At 39.2% G+C, this 17,840-nt stretch overlaps 2 protein-coding genes across 2 annotated transcripts in view; both read right to left on the reverse strand.

Moving 5' to 3' along the window:
* Positions 1 to 17,840, reverse strand: part of LOC135841083 (ras-like GTP-binding protein rhoA) — a 48,109-nt gene that overhangs the window by 2,440 nt on the left and 27,829 nt on the right. The window contains exons 3-4 of the mRNA XM_065357885.1: positions 11,277 to 11,386; positions 10,849 to 10,983 (exon numbers count right to left, since the gene is read on the reverse strand). Of these exons, the coding sequence (XP_065213957.1) occupies positions 10,849 to 10,983; positions 11,277 to 11,386 (245 nt within the window). The remainder of the gene's footprint in view (positions 1 to 10,848; positions 10,984 to 11,276; positions 11,387 to 17,840) is intronic.
* Positions 345 to 10,838, reverse strand: LOC135841079 (uncharacterized). The gene is made up of 5 exons (XM_065357880.1): positions 10,227 to 10,838; positions 8,946 to 9,161; positions 7,000 to 8,863; positions 4,976 to 6,658; positions 345 to 1,091 (listed from the first exon to the last, which is right to left on the reverse strand). The coding sequence occupies exons 1-5, from the start codon at positions 10,227 to 10,229 to the stop codon at positions 733 to 735; spliced, it is 4,125 nt and encodes a 1,374-aa protein (XP_065213952.1). The 5' UTR covers positions 10,230 to 10,838; the 3' UTR covers positions 345 to 732.

A 17,840-nucleotide genomic window follows, 5' to 3' on the forward strand; every position in this document is an offset into this window, starting at 1 on the left:
TTTTCTATTTTGTTCTTATTCTAAGCAAGTTTTATATTCACTGATAGAAAATCTTTTACCCGGGTATAATGATATTAATACTTGCTAGGTAGTAGGTACGTATATTTGCATACCGGAATTAGAAAATCATTCCAAGTGAGAAATCCTTTGACTTAAGTTTTCAAATGAATTTAGAACGCGCTTCGAGTTGAGTTAAGTTTTTATCATTTTAATGCTTGTTTATACGTGTAGGTACAATCGAACTTGATATTCAAAAGCTACGTGCACGTAGCACACTATTACGTCTGATATCGGCGAGAACTTGAGTAATTGATAATTACGAAATAACGAGTCGACACGGGGAATATTAATTAACCAATTAATATATTAATCAAATAAAACAATACTTCATCAAACAACAAAAAGAATACTCGGATACACGGAGAACACATCTAACACGTAGTATAACAAAACAGCAAGTGCGAAGAGTTACACGAGCGTACGTAGCTCGTAGCGCGGCAGGGCCGCGTTACACGGGCGGAGTATCTCTGTGTTGAGGAGCGCAGCCTGGCGGCTAACACTCCCTCCCTGCGCGACTCATCTTTCGCAAAAACATATTTACAGCTTATAATTAACAGGAACAAATAAATCACAAAATTCAAATAAACAGGAACACAGATTCAACACATGAATATTCGGAACAATTCAACGACAAATTACAAATAAAAAATTTTTCTCTGTTTTTCTCTCTGTTTATCCCATTGGTTGATCGTCGTTATCGTGTTGATTTCTCCGTTGATAGGCTTCATCAAGTAAACGTTCGCCTAGTAATTGAAAATTCGGCGCAGCATCGCCTGGACCACGATCTTCAGAATCGGAAAAATAATCGACGTCAATACCGTCGTCTACGTTATCGGCGTTTTGGCGATGCGCTCGATTGCGGTGTCTCCGTTCGCGATTTCTCTGACGTCTACGTTCATCAATAGTCAGGTTCTCTGTTCGCAGCATCATTAATACGCGTTGCGGGTGTTCATCCAGCGCAAAGTGGTAAATACGCGACATCTCGATTAATTGATGCAGACCTTCAATCGCGTCTTCAATTGAACCAGGATCTAAAACAATTAATAAACACATACGCATATCTGTTTTAGTCTGTACTACTCTGTTTACTCTGAATTCATGGCGGGACGGGCTCGGGGATGAAAACTCTACTTAATTTCACTCAGTAATCTGTCTCTCTGCTCTATAAACGTCTCTTTCGGTAAGGCTTTCGTCAAAATGTCAGCGTCTTGGTCAGCTGATCTAACCCACTCTAAAGTGACTTGATTCTCGATTACAGCATTCAAAATATAATGCATCTTGATCTCTGTAACGTGTTTCAACGTTGGTGCTCCAGGTTTGTTTGCACACGTAAGGGCTGGAATGTTATCTCCGTGAATGACGTATGGTCGGTAATCTTCTCCGGTGGCTCTCATCAGGGATGCGTTTACACCTACGCAATCAACTAAACATGAATTAATCGCGATATATTCGGCTTCACACGTCGAATTGGCTACTAAGCCCTGTCGTTTACTGGACCATTTGACCAGATCTCCGTTGAGTCGAATTACAATTCCGGCAGAAGATTTCTTCGTGTCGTCGCAATCTCCAAAACTTGCATCACAATAAGCATCGATTCCTTTTCCGGTTCCAGTATACACTAACCCTAGGTTTCGGGTACCTCGTAGATATCGAAAAACCTGCTTAACTTCCTGCCAATCCTGTTGTGTTGGATTTCCTTGCTTTCTGCTTAGCCAATTTACTGCAAACGCAATATCCGGTCTCGTAGCGTTGCTCAGGTACAATAAACTGCCAATCGCTTCTCTGTATGGAAAAGGTGCTCCGTCAAACTTCGCTTTTGGTTTCGGATTTTGTTGACGTCGTCTCTCTCGCTTATTCGGTTTATTCTTTTTCGGTTTCTCTGTCTTATTCTTTTGGCTTTTCGGCTGCATTGGAATCTCTGTCGAATACGCATTCTCCATGTTAAATCTCTTCAAGATTTCATCACAATACTCGGCTTGGTCTAACGTTAAAGTATTCTGTTCTTTGTCTCTCTGTATTCGTAATCCAAGGAATTTCTTAGGCTCTCCCATATCTGTCATCTTGAAAATACTTTTCAGTTTTTCTACGTACTTCTCTAAAATCTTTGCATCGTTCCCAGCAAATATCATATCGTCCACGTAGATAATCAGTATGCCTTGAAACTTGCCTTTCCGAATCCAAAATAGGCAAGGGTCATTGACATCGGCTTCGAACCCTAGTTCTCTCAGTTTCTCCGCAAACTTTCGGTTCCAACATTTGGGGCTCTGTTTCAAGCCATATAACGATTTTTCCAGCTTAAATACGAACTCCTTTTTCTCTTCGTCTGACATGTCAACACAGTCAGGGATTTCCATGTAGGTTTCCTCTTCCAAATCTCCGTTAAGAAAAGCTGTCGTTACGTCGAGTTGTCTGGCGTGAAGTTTCAATCTGTTTACTACTGAAAATACTACTCGTACAGTGGTCAATCTGGATACTGGCGCGTATATCTTCGAAATCGCCATACTCCGTTTGTCTTTAAATCCTCTGGCTACTAACCTGGCTTTATATCTCACGTTTCCTTTGGTATCGATCTTCCTCTTGAATACCATTGTGGAGTCAACAATCGTATGTCTCTTATCTCTGGTGTCTCTGGGTCTCGGTACAACTTTCCATACTCCGTTGTCTTCCATCGATTTCAACTCAGCATCAACTGCTTCCTGCCAATAATGTCTCTCTGTTGATTTCATCGCTTGCTTATACGTCGTTGGGTCAGAAATGATGTTCGTAATAAGCGCGAAAGCGTTTAAATCCTTCGTATCTTCGGTAAGTTTATGGTACTTTTTCAATTTCTCAATCTCAGCGTCGAAGTGTTCCTTTATCGAAAAATCTGTCTCAATTTCCTTCGCGGTGAGAGCTCCTAGATCAATTTCCTCTTCAATCCACTCTGTGTCGGAATCACTCTCTGTCTTATCATCTGGGTCACACAGGATCGATAACTTTATATCCGTTTGAGTTTCTATTGATTTCATCTCCGGTTTCGCTCCGAGATCTATTGGATCAGTTTGGACTTCTCTGGAGGCTGTACGTAGCCATTTATCAACGATCGTCGGTAACGGTCCTCTGCGGGGTTCATTTTCAGGTTTCCGGTAGATCTCTTCGAATTCTTTCAACCACTCTCTTTCAGGTATCTCTGGTACGTATTTCTCTGTCAATCCATTTATGTCTCTGTAGTTCTTAAATTCAACACATTTCACGTGCGTGGCTCGGATGATCTTATTGGACTGCGGTAGTAGGACTTTATAACCTGTAGCGGTAAAACCAACAAGAACTCCAAGAACGGCGCGCTGGTCAACTTTCTGTAGTGTTGGATCATTTCGGTGTACATACGCAATACATCCGTACCTTCTCATATACTCTGTTCGTAAAGTCACGTCCGGAAAAATCTGTTTTATTGGAATTCTGTAACCAATACTGGAATGAGGTGCTCGGTTGTAGATTTGGACTGCCGTTGCTAAAGCTGTATCCCAATGATATTGAGGAACTCCGGAGTCCAAAAGCATTACTCTGACTTTCGACATAATCGTCTGATTGAATCGTTCGGCGGTTCCATTGTGTTGCGGTGCTTTTGGCTCGGAGTATTCAATCGTAATTCCTCTGTGATCGCATAACTGTCTGAACGCAGCTCCGGTGTACTCTCCTCCGTTGTCACATCTCAGTGTAGATACTCTCGAACGTCCTCTGGTATATTTCTCAACTAAGTTAAGAAACATTAGAAAACATTCAAGAACATCTGACTTGTATTGCATCGTGTATGCAATAGCGAATCTACTCGCATCATCAACGAACGTTACTATCCATCTGTGTCGTTTGTAGAGCGTCGGTGTTTTCAAGGGTCCCATAACGTCTGAGTGGATTCGATCGAAGATAAACTTCGATTTGTCGCGAACTTCCTTGAACGGTTTCAATTTCATGTTCGCTAGAATGCAAACTTCACACGAACGAATCTGCTCACGACTTATTTTCACCTTCGCTAACGCTGGACTCGTCTTCTTTAACTTCATCATACAGTCGTAACTCAAGTGTCCCAATCTGTAGTGCCATCTCATGGCTGGACTGTTTTTAAAATCGACGTAGTTCATGGGTTTCTTCACCGTCGATAATCTCTCTACGTTGATTGGTTGTCCCAGTTCTTCGTCTGAGATCTCTCTGTTCAATTTGATGTCATCAATCGATTCCGGGCATAGGTAAACAGGTGAAATAATCTCACGATTTTGCTCCCTCCGTTCTTGAGATCGCTCCCTCCTACCTGGAGAGCTCTCCTTCGATTTCTTTTTCCCCTTCCTCTTCGATTTCGTTCTCTGTTTCACTTCCTTTGGTTCATTCATCTCTTGTATATTTTCAGTTTCAGCTGTCGACGTTGATGGTAAATTCTCTGTTTGAACCTTTCTCCTCTTTATGCTCTTCGACGTATTGGCACTGCTGCAACTTGGTCTCGTCGGCGAATGAGGTCTCTTTTTGGGTTTCTCCTTTGTCGTCGTATTCATCGCGATTTCACGATCTCTGGTTCGAATACGGAATTCCCAATATGGTCTCTTGTATTCTCCGGCTAAAATAACCTTCGTCGAAACTGGATCAATGATGGACGCGTGTTTATTGGTGAGTAAGATCTCATACCCAAGATCTACAAACTTCCTTAGCGAAAGTAAATTCTCTGTCAACCTTGGTACAGCTAAAACGTCTGTCAAATGAACTTGCGAATTACACACTTCACTCATTCCTAAAATCATACCTCTCTTATTCGAACTCAGTAACGCACTCGGATCTCCGTTCGCACCTTGAATAGGGTGTACATACTCTGTGGACTGGGTCAAATACTCTGGGTTGTTTATAAAATGGGAAGTAGCTCCCGTATCACCTAAGAAAGTGACATGCTTACCTTCCAATACGCGCGTGATCGCCATCGCTGCGTCGTTTAACTCCTCCTGTTGCCTGGTTAACAGGGCCCTCTCGGCATCCGGCATCGGCCTTCCCTCGTCTGCTTCATCAGGAACCTGCTCTCGGTGAAGGCGCGTTTCGATCTCGGTGAGCCTCTCGTTGACCTTCGTGAAGTTCAATTCCATGATCTGCTTCACGTACATGAAATTAACGGAACGATAATTCGCTCTCCGTCGATCAATCACTTCTCCGTCGCCAATTTCCCATTCTTCTTCGCACGGAATGTCTGGCCGAATTAGTAGGTTTTGCCGGATGATTTCGGGCGTGTGTGGCCGCGGCGCATTCATATCTTGGCCTAACGAATTTAAATGCGGCTTCTCTGTTGCATTACTCTGTGCTGAACTCGGGCCTGGCTTGTTCCACTCGTCGTCGGTTTTCGCCTCGGATTGAGCCGTTGTATCCATTTCGGCTTCGGCAACCGCTTTCGTCGATTTAACTTCCCACAACGGTTTTTCCGGCATCGGTGGCGGGGTTGGGGGTTTCGGCGCCGCAATTGTACGATCGAGTTTAGTCGGCTTCGTCGGTTTACGATGTTCCGGGCCTTCTCTGTTCGTATCCATTTTCTTCGGTGTCCTCGCGTCCCTGCGTGGATTATACACCTTTCCAAGATTCAAAGGCGATTTACCGGCGTTCGGATTCTGTTCACGAAACTTTTTGAAAATTTCGTCCGTTGAAGTGCCTTCTTTCTTCGCGGCTTTCGTTTGCGGTTTATTTGGGCTTGATCCTTTCTCTGTTTTATTCTCCGGCGCCTTAATACACCCAATCGGGTTCATTTCAACCGGTTTCTCTGTTTTCGACGTCGAAGCGCTGGTTCCTGGCTGCGGTGTGTTGGTAAACGGCAGCATCGTCTGTTCTTTCGTATGTTCCAGGTAGACCGGCTTCGGAACTGGTGGTATTGGCGGAAAACCAGGCGGCGGTTGAACCATTGGTTGGCCAATAATGGCTGGTCCGACGGTGTCCAAAAACGACGAATACTCGACGCCGCCTATATCGAATACAGGCTCGATCTCTGTCGGTTTTCTCGCTTCGACGTTAATCGCGTGAATTCTCAGTTCCACTCGCGTTCTAAACCAAGCCAACATCTGTTCCCACTTGGCGATGTGGTTGTAAATCAATCCAGCCTGGGTTCCGTTGAGCGAATTAACGTCGATGTCCGGTAGCTCCATCAGTAGGAAAGACGTGTACGGCGATTCCTCTTCGATGTGCGGGTCTACAAGCATCGCAGGAAAATTACGTAGACGTCGCGCTCCCTCCGGTCTCGCCATAGAGCGACCGCGTCCGGGCGGCGGTGATGGACCGCTGGCTGACGAATGCGTTGATGAGCTCTGTCGGCGATTCTCGGTTTGGGTTGCATCTCTGTCTGTTGCGCTCCGGCTACTCTTATCGGTTTCCCTCGGCGGGGATGAGCGGCTGCGATGTTGTTCGTCGCGGTTCGGTGACCGGTAACGGCTCGACGATTGATGTCTTCGACGATTTTCTTCGATATCGTTTCTCGCGTCTCGGTCGAATCTCGGTATACCCATAAAATCCTCCGGTTGCCGTTCACCGCTAATTAATTGGGCTGCTCCGTTAATTGTATCTCTGATCCGGTTGTCTCGGGAACTATCTCGGTACTTTGCGAATTCTGTAAAATAAATACAACTCTGGTTAGTGTCTCAACATTACACAGAAACTACTTCTTCGGCTCTGATTTGGGTGGGGGTTTGTTAGTAACGATTTTCTTCTTGGGCGGAGTCTTTTGACGATCGCGATTCGAACGAGGCGTATACGGCTTCTTATTGTTCTTCCAATTACTCTGGTAACGAGGTTTCCCTCGGTACGGTTGCCGGTTCCTCTTGGGAGTGTAATTCTGGCCCCTGGGGCGGCGCGAATTATTCCCCCAGTTGGAACGGCTGCGATAAGAATTTCGATTTTTATGGTAATTGAACCTCGGTTTACGATTATTACTTCTGTGTTTTGATTTACCGTGTTTGTAGAATACGCGGGGATTGTTGCACGTCGTTCCAAAATGACCCCACTCCGAACATCTGAAACACCTCGGTCCATCTTCCCACTTCGGACATTCGTAATCGTAATGATCCGGGTTGGAGCAGTTGTAACAATTGTGATCGGGCGGTCTCGGTAGGGTATCGGCGTTGTAAGGCGGTCTCGGTTGGGGCTTTCCGTCGCTCCGTCGGATAACTGGTCGGTGACTAGCATAGTTGGCCTGCTGCGGCCCACCTCTCCGTTCAGACTCCAGCTGTAACAACAACAACTTAAGGTCAGCGAGACTCGTATGAGGATATTCGCCCTTAGACTTAAGAATAACCCTAAGCTCTGTATAGATAGACTCTGTCGCCTCTACTATCCTATCAAAGATCTCTGGCTCGGGAATCTCTTCCCCTTTCGTTTGCATCTTAAAGTCGTAGGTGAGTTCGTCCATACGCCCAAAGAAAGCGTCGAGAGTTTCCCCTCTACCTAGCATTAACTTGTTGAACTCGGACTTGATCGTACCCCTACTCACGTTCCTCTCTACTCTCCGTAAGTCGAAAATGGCGTCGATCATCTTCTGTACAGGCGTAATATGCCCTACTCTCACAAAATAATATTCGTCTAGTCTGTGTAGAACGAGATTACGAAGCTGCTTCTCCTCAGCTTTCCTCTTGGTCCGCTTCGTGAGGTTAATATTGTAGATCTCAGCATCCAACTGTAGCATCTGATGCCACGTCTCGATTCTCACCTCCTTCGTCAGTACCTTACGCGTTTCATGATTGCTTCGCATCATATTCTCTGTCAGACGGTTTTTCCTACTGGAACGCGTTTTCTTCTCTTTCGACTTCTTAGACGATTTCTTCGGTTTCGTCTCAGTCGCTGGCTCACTCTGTGTACTCGTACTATTTCCAGATGGTGGAGGAGGAGGCGGAGGATTTTGGGTACTGTTCGACGTAGCACCTCCTCCAGTTCCAGAATCATCTCCGTTCTCCTCTTCTTCCTCTTCGGAGCTGGAATCAGACGAATCATCATCCGACTCTTCCGAGTCCGATTCGGAGTCTGAAGAACTACGTTCATTTTCCGAAGCGTCGGACATCGTTGGTTTTGGCGTCGGGGCGCGGGGTCGTTCAACTTGACGTTGCTGTTCAGGCGCGGGTCGCGGTACTGTCTCAGTTTGAATGGTGTTCTCGGTAGCTGGCACAGCATCCGGCATTCTTCTCACTAATATCGGTTTCTCAGTCTCTGTCTCTTTCTTTGAGCGCTTTCGTTTCTTCTTCAATGCTTTCTCAACCATCTCATCTTCGGCTCTCAGTGCAAGCAATTTACTCATCGCTTGGTCCATCGCTGCTCTCCGCTTCGCACCTGGTTCCCAATTCAAAAACGACAATTGAATTTCACCTTCACTCTGTACGTGCGAACTCGTAAACTGGTCCTGATTCGTGCTCGGATGCTGTACGGAACTCTGAGATGACGTTGAAGGCTGTGATAACGTTGCAACCGTACGACAATCATTCTTAGGTGGTAGCGGAATTGCTACTGGCACAACATCTCGATTAAATGATAACGGACTCTGTTTCTCCGGTGACTTAGACTTTTTCTTTTTCTTCTTCTTTTTCTTTTCTACCTCTCTCGTCGTATTCTCATTACTCACTACGTTCTCTGTGCGTGTCTCAGTGCTGGTTGTCTTCGGAGCCTGATTGCTATTGTTTCTAATAATTTTGTACTGAGTGACAATATCACCTTCATTGTACTTAGTCGTCTGTCTACTCGAATCTACATTACTCTGTGTACTTACATCTCGATTTGATCTCGACGACTCAGACTTATGGGCTTTTCTTCGGTTACTTTCTTCCCTTTCCTAGTTACCCATTGTTTATATCAATACTAATTACTCTAATTAAATATGCAAAAATTACTCTGAACTTGGTTCGTGTGCTTACTCTGTCTCTCTGGCGTTGACGTTCAATGTTGGCCTGAATCTCGTTCATTCGTCGCGTTTCAGCTTCTATATCTATCTCGCGTTCCTCACTGGAACGATGACGTCGGTGGCGGCTTCGGGAGTCTGATCTGGACCGTTTCTGGGCTTTAGACCGGTGATACCTGTCTTCATCTCGTCTGCTCTTACGGTCATCATCATCTCTACGATGTCTATCAGCCTGCACGAACAATTGACTCAAATTAGCGATACTAGGAAGGGCTCAGGTACTTCGTGACGTAAGAAAAATAGCACGCAAAAACAGCATCAGCAAAGCAAATTTTGAATTAATTAGTCACACTCCTAATTAATTCCAATTCAACACAGAGTCGTTCGGTCCAGTCGGATCACACTTCTCAGCTAGATTTCACTTCTCTGTGTCGCCTGATTTCTCTGTATGATAGGTTAGCGTTCAGCCTGAACTTACTAGCTAACAACAACAACGATTCTGAAGCCCAAGATTTTCAAAAATTTCCAAAATTTCGAAAAATTCTCTAAGTTTTCTCTGACCAAAGAAAAATCGGGCATGACCTTAGGGCGCTCTAACCGTTACGATCACCGAATTAACGTAAACGTACGTACACAAGCACAAACATAAACTACACTTCTCTGTGATGCTGCCCGTTACTCAAATTGGTCCAAATACGTAGAGAATCGTCGTTTTCTATCATACTAGAGGTGTGCACATCGTAACGAAAAATGGCAAAAATTTCTCTGTTAGGCAGCCGAAAACTACACAGCATCTCTGTACACGCTATGGCTATTTCAACACACACAATTTAAACTTTGTTTTGAATCTCTGAACTAATTTGGCTCGAATTTCATCTCTAATAACGGCGTATAACTACCCGCGAACACGTGTGTGGATCTTGGACTCACAGATCTCATTTCTACGTAATATTTTCATAAATCATAATTCACATCATCTCCGGAACTCTTTTATACGTATTATAAACGTCTCATCTTATTAAAATTCTCGGAAAAATTCACCACTGGAACTCTTTTTAATACTCTGACGCCGGTTTCACACGTGTTGCGTCATCTTTCCATCTCTGTAGCCAAAATCTCTGTGTGTGTGAAAATCGCCATTTCGAGTACTTTGATACTCAGAACGCATAATTAAGCCACTTTTAAAAGCATAATAAGCATAATTACTAATAAATAGAAATAAATACTGAGATTTCGAGGCATCCAGCAACATGGCGAACATGTGCTGGCCGCTCTCGTCACCATCAGCTCTGCATACCATGATATCGGCGAGAACTTGAGTAATTGATAATTACGAAATAACGAGTTGACACGGGGAATATTAATTAACCAATTAATATATTAATCAAATAAAACAATACTTCATCAAACAACAAAAAGAATACTCGGATACACGGAGAACACATCTAACACGTAGTATAACAAAACAGCAAGTGCGAAGAGTTACACGAGCGTACGTAGCTCGTAGCGCGGCAGGGCCGCGTTACACGGGCGGAGTATCTCTGTGTTGAGGAGCGCAGCCTGGCGGCTAACAACGTCGTGAAGAGTAATAAGTATAGGTACCTACCTACCTTAAAATCTCATTTAAAAAAGAGAAAGGATCATCTCATGCAAATTTGTCACATTTTATGGATTCAAAATTTTTTAATTTTATTCTTAAAATAATATCTTTAGGTAATAGGTAGGTACCTCAATTTATTGATGAAGAAAATTTTAAAAGTGAAATCATTTCTTGTTTTTTTTTCTTTGTGGCTTTGAGAGTTCTTTATACTTTAAAGATGGAATCATCATTTCATTAAATTTTACATCAGTGGATCGTTAAGTACGTAGGTAATATTTTGAAAATATTTTTTTCTAACACGTAGAATTAGTCATCTTACTTGTTCGGCGGACACAGGTATCCTTTGAATTTCGGCAAGTTTTGATAAAGTTTCACAATCATTCCTCAAGTCACTTTGGCACCCACACAATATTAATGGTGTGGTTTGGCAGTATCTGCGAACTTCTGGATACCACTGTAAACATAGTAAATGTTATTATATATCTTCGCTCATCTTTTAAATAGTTGATAACAAATATACGTTTCCTTACAACTGTCCCAACTCCCAACTATAACAGTTGGAATAAACCATTACAAATTCGCTATTAGCGCTTTACCACTGATAAAATAACAAGCCTACCTATAGCTTTTTGTTTGAATAAGCATGAAAGCACTTTTCAGATAATGAACATTTGGGAAATTTCTTTGAGTCGCATTTATTGTGGTACCAGTGGTACCTACCAAATAAATCTCGCAATGTAAACTTACTTTTGTAACAATATTTTCTAGCGTTGTAGGGTCACTAATTGTAAAACATAAAATGAATACATGTGTTTCAGGATAAGCTAAAGGACGCACAGTATCATAACCAGGTGTACCTGCAATCAGATAAAATTACTTCAACATTAATTTCAAAATTGAAAAGGTAGTTGGTATGTTGGTACTTGGTACCTCTACCTATACAGAAATTTGACCATGTGACATGACTCGGAAGTCGGAATTAAATACTTTCCTTATACTAGAGTGGGAAAGGGCAGAAGAGAAGTTTGATAGATTTTTCAATTTGAAGAAATAAGTACCTAGGTAGGTACTTAAAAAGATAGAGCAAGTATCATATCATTTAATATTTTTTTTTCAATAAAAATTATTGTTGATTTTGTATTTTAAGAATTTTCTAGGCACTTCAACGTAAATGGTCGAGTGGTTATATTTTCCAATTCAATAGATTGATAATTAATAATTATTTGTTATTTCACTTTATATCTTCTACAAAATAAACAGTTAGGTGCATTTAAAGAACAACCATAGGTACCTACGTACTCCAAAATAGGGACATTTTTTTAATTCAATTTGTTAAAAATAAATTTCACGTGAATAGTGAAATTATTGATATCAAAATTAAATTTAGATTTAGATTTCCTTGCTTTTTTTGTAGGTAGTTTAATTGTATAACAAATTTCGAGGAAAAATAATGCAATATTTGTCAAAATTTAAACATTTATTTTGCATTTTTTTATTAGATATTTAGCGAATTTTCATTTCATGGACTATGGCTGTTCTTTAAACGTATCGGCCGTTCAATTGCCATTTTATCACGTTGAACTAATCTAATTAAATTTTTAAAAGTTGACTCTGTTGTATGCATGGTACGTTTCTGTAATTTTTCTACTTTTTCATTTTTTTTTTCAATATTTCAAATTAGTTTGATACCAACATAATAAATTTTCATCAAATACATACGAAAAATCATATCTCGTTCACTTCGAAAAATTATTTCTTTTATTTTTTTTTTTTTTTTAGTAAGTACTCACCTACCTGATGATTGAGATTAGAATTAAAAATATTTATTCTGACCTACCAATTTGTAATCAAAATCATAGATAAGTACCACAACATTTGTTTAATAATTAAACACTTTTTTAACAAACAAAGAAAATGCTGATAAAATCAAGCAAGTAAGCGGGCATACCTACCTATATGTAAGGTACGCGTAACTTTGATGGCCAAAAAGGGAAAATTCAATTTCTCAACTCGAATGCATCATAAGATCGGTACCTTGCCTAGATCTAGGTACGTTCATTTAATGAAGTGTGAAGAGTGCGGCTTCGTTATTTAGTTATTTTTTTATTTTATTTTCTTTCGCCCAAGCTGCAGCCACACCGAAAAGAAAGAAAAGGATTCCTATCTTATTTCACGGGTTTTTAACTTGAAGAATACACCTTAGATTTGGAAGTGGAAGCAAAATGCTTTATTGCAGAAATGAAAAATAAAACCATTGATATAAGATTTCCTTATCGTACATATCCGTTGTTTTGTTATTTGTTGTTCACGGAGTTGATTCAATTACACAATTCGAATATTATAATAAAATTTATCGAACATCGCACATTGTGAAATTAATTTAATTTTCTAAATACAGCTTTATAATATAGTTTATGTAGGCTCGCATTCGAAGTAATTTGTACATTTTTTTCATCGCTAGAACGTAATTTACTGCTGGTTTAGTGTAGATAAGTTTTTCTTCTTTTTTTTTTCTTACTTTTTTCATTTAGCAAATTTCCTTAATGTAAGGTACATAAAAATGTCGTTTCTGAATTTCTATCTCACACGGACCATAAATTTTGTGATATGTAGGTTGATTTTTTTTCTTCGTTTTATAAGAACGAATAAGTAGGTAGGTATTAGGTAAGTATACTGTACTTATTATTTTGAACATAGCTTTTACGATGAATACTGCAGAACTAGGGTGCTTGAATTTTATAACTTATGACGTAATGGTCTTTATTTTTGACAAAGTTGAAATGTTTTGTAGCTCCGCTCCCTATGTTTTTTTTGTTTTTTTTTGTAAATTGGAATGTGCTGGAATGATGTTTATGGCTGCACATAATTATTATTTAGTGACTGGGTGTGGGTACCCAATTACGTACGTCGTACATACGTACCGTCACTGTATTGAATTTGAAAAATGCAGCGAAATTTTTTTACTGCAAATTCTCGTCAACAGTAGAGTAATTGAGAGGTGTCTAGAAAAAATTTTCCTTCATCCAAACTAAAGGCTAACCTAGTTATAAACGCATTTAACGTACACCTACCATAAGTAGGTTACCTATGTTTCAAGTTACCTTCTGGTATTTTAACCATTCTTACAAAGTACTCTGCTCTGATTTTATTATCACAAGTTTAGGACGATAGTGTTCTAAAGTGCTTGAAGCCATGTGCTTAATACAAGAATCTGAACGTATGTAGGGAGGTACTAAGTAGGTAGGTATGTAATGCACATAGAGAACTTTCAAGTGGAGAATGTACCATTCATAACTTTAGTTCGATAATTTTTTTTCGTAGATGAAGTCTGTAAATAAGTACAAACCTAATATGTAGTATCGATTAATTTTACATGCACCATCCACCATCAATAATAAAATTGTATTTCAATATAGTTTAACGCTTATAAATTATTAGAATTTACTCAGGTCTGGTACTACAGATGTCCATTTTATTAATTACCCAATTTCAATTATTTCAATTGCAGTCTAGTAGATACCTAACCTAAAGCAGATAAAGTATCGGAATTTTTGATAATGTACCGACGAGTACCTAAATCGTAATTTCATTTATTTTTCAATTGATTTCGCGAAGAAGAAAAAACAAGATAGGTAGGTATTGACTTTAAGCTTTCCTTTTTATTATTTGGTTATGTTTTTATAAAACGTTGTCACGTGGCGTCGTCGACGTGATCGTTTGAATGCGACCCTTAACTTTATTCAATGATAGAAAAGTTCAACGAATCCAAGTGTAGGTATAGCTCTGGTACCTACTCGCGTACTTACGTATTTTGTATCTTTTCTAATTTAAATAACTTTCAAAAGGTAGAAAGTAACTTCCAGTGCTATATTTTTTAGCTTGAAATACTGTTTAATTATGCAACACTATTTTAAAGTGAAAACTCATAAGGAAAAGAAGTAAGTAACTATAAGTAGCCTAACAGGCCGACTGTTATACGTGGACTTTATTTTACCAAAATTTTTCATATGATACTTAACTAAGTGAGTAGGTAGGTACCTATCTACCTACCTACCTACCTACCTACCTACCTACAGGGTGGACAGAAATATCGGGTACCCCTAAGAAAGTTTTTCATTAAAAATATAAATTGGCAACGTGAAATAGATGCATATGATTGGTGAAATGTTATCTCTCCAGTCTAACAACCAATCATGTGCTACCATTATTATCATTCACTGTGACCAACCGAAGTATTCAGCAGTAAACTTTTTTAGGGGTACCCGATATTTCTGTCCACCCTGTACAAGAAACCTGGTAGAGTATCCTAGAGGGCATATAGGTACATATCTATTGAATTTTTACGGAATTTTTTTCAACAAAAAACAATTGAACAGAATATTTTGCAATTTCTAATCTTGGCTGTATAACAAGCACCTGGTTGGTGGATACCTCCTGTTCAATTTATTTTTTTAGTGTAAAAATATTACAAGTTACCTACACACCATAAAGATGACAACATTTTTGAAAAGTTTAAGGTAAAAATTGTCTATTGTGTCAAAAGAACGGACTCGACAGCTCGAGTTGAATGTCAAAAAAAGAGAGCATCAGTCATAAAAATCAAAAATTCTGGAACAGAACAAAACAAATTGTTGATTTATTACTCTTGAAAGTGAAAATGATATTATTTTGTGAGATTCCGAGTCAAGCACTAAATCGTAAGGTCTCGCGACGGGTCACACATTCCACGTGCTCGACTGCGTATAGCCACGTATGTTGCTTTAATGTTTCTAATGAAACTTTTAGGTAGGTATATTTACCCGGTTGGAAACAAATTACTTAGCAAAATCAGAAACCCCTTATTGTATGTACATACTTGGACATTAATCGAACCGCATTCATTTGGCCTTTTACTTAATGTTTGGTGTAAAATAATTCAGGATCAATTTTTGTCGTTGCTGCAGAGAATTCGACAATGTTTTCATTCTTCGTGGTTGTAATTAAATTAACATTGAAATTTGGAAAGAAAGAGTTTCAAATTGGTAGGTAGGTCTAGGTACACTAAATTCCACGATGTTTTTCGTTTTGCTAGGTATTTATTTTTTGAAACAAATAAATGTACTCGATTGCGTACCTCAGTTTTATTCTAATTTATTACTACCAATTATCTTGCAAACTCACACGATTCCTAACGATTTAATTTCGTGACATTTCGAATGGATTTACCACCCGAAGAATGTAAATTTTTTGAATGCGCCACAGTCACCAGAAGCCAATCGCACGAAAGACTACGACCAGCAAAAAAAGACAACCGAGCTAATTTTCCACCGCAGCCACAAAATGTATCGAATCCACCTGTTCATCTTTCAAATACAAGACGTTTTATCGGGTCGTTGATGCAAAACCTGAGAAGCATCAGAGATTATTTCATGAATTTTGGTCGCGATCGACGAGATGCGCTGATGCAACAGGTACCAGAAAATTCGATTTCTAATCTAGTTAAAATGATCCTGCTGCCAATATTACTAGTAGTTATAGCCATAGCAATGGTACCCATCATAGAAAGATTAGCATATCAGACGTTCAATGCGATCTTTTACAATGACAAGATTTCAGATGACAGAAATGCGTCGCTTAAAAGAGTTTCGGTTGGAATAACGTTGATTTTCGATCACGTTATCAAGAAACTCTTTCCAGTTGTTAGATTACGATGGGCTAATCGAAAATTATTTAAACGTCGAGTTCAAGTATTACCACCTGTACCCTTACCTATTATACCTTAAAAATTGTATTAAACTTGAATTGTTTAAGACATGACGAATAATAAAAGATATCTTGACACGAAGCACGTGTATTTTCAATATTAAGGGTTTTCATACATAAATCATTCGACCAACTTATTTTATGCTAAATAGACAGGTAGGATGTTAGGTAGGTACTTGTTATTCAAATTCTAAATGTACGTACCTACCTATTGAAGAATTTTTCGAAAAGTTGCAATAGTTTGCTGGATTTAGAAATTGATTCTTTAAATGTAACGAAAATAGATTATCAATTACAAAGAGTCGAGTATAATCTCAACGTGAAAAATTTCACTCTTTAAAAAACTTGGTAAATATAAAAACTTGGAAACTTTGAACTTTTCGATAGCGAAAAATTTGAGACTTTTCCCATTTTTCTTCAACCTTTTCTTTAGTAAGTTTTTTTTTCACAGTTGGCGTTACATTTTCGGGTAAGAGGGAATAAGAAATCGTCCATGTGATAACCACAACGAATCTCTTACCGCGTTTGTTTCCTTTTAATCAATTTTATTCTGAAAGTTATATTAGACTTTCATTTTACCGCAAATAAAGAAAGTTTCCGCTAAATTAAATGTTGTATACCATGTTGGCTATTTTTAGTTTTTCTTAAATCTAAAATAGACATTTTCAGAACTATTTTTGGCGTGTAATAGATCTGGAGTTTATTTATACCTTACCTACTCACTAACTAGTAAGCTTTCTAGGCCACAATTAATTTTGAAAATCTACACATGATTTTAGGTTTCGATAAATTGCCAAGTTCTTTAACCTACTTTGCTATCTAACTACCTATCCAATCTTTTATCTTGCCATTAGAAGTCCCTTCAAAGTAGGCACAACCTACCTCATTCACCTATTTAAAGTTATAGGTAATAGCTTCTACTTACTTACATAGGTATTGACAGAAAACTTGAACAAAATTCTTCAGGTTCAAGTACCTACCTGCCTGGCTACCTACCTACTGCCTCTTATACTCGTGAAATTTAATTCCATCAATTATTGATGGTTTTTTCTTACAATTACCTATCTAAATAAGCACTTGTCGAGGGAATTAGGTATTTTGAGTAATTCTTTATGCAGAAAGTAAACGTTGACGCCGCGCCTATGTGTATTATCTTTCGCGATAAAATAATTCCTTTATCTCGAGATGTGTATCTGCGAATTTACCAAACCGTTGGTAATCATATACTTCGCTAGCTTTTGTTTAATAAGATTTCATCCTATTTTACAGCGCAATAAATTCTTATAAAACTAGAAAACTCGAATACCTTGTTTTTATACTTACATACATACATATACGATACATAGATAAAACACTGAACGTATACAACCAAATAGAGCAGAACCGCATCAACAGAATAACAAACGAGCGAGCGCATTTTCATTAGCTAATCTTATTTTATGGTACAATAACGTTACAGGATGCTTGTACAAGAAATGTTTTTCATCTCAAATTATCCAATTATTTAAAAACTATAATATTAAGAAAAAAAATTATTGCAGTGTTAGCAAATTCTTACCAAAACATTTT

Source organism: Planococcus citri, chromosome 3 (genome assembly GCF_950023065.1).
Source record: "Planococcus citri chromosome 3, ihPlaCitr1.1, whole genome shotgun sequence".
NCBI classification, from domain to species: Eukaryota; Metazoa; Arthropoda; class Insecta; order Hemiptera; family Pseudococcidae; genus Planococcus; species Planococcus citri.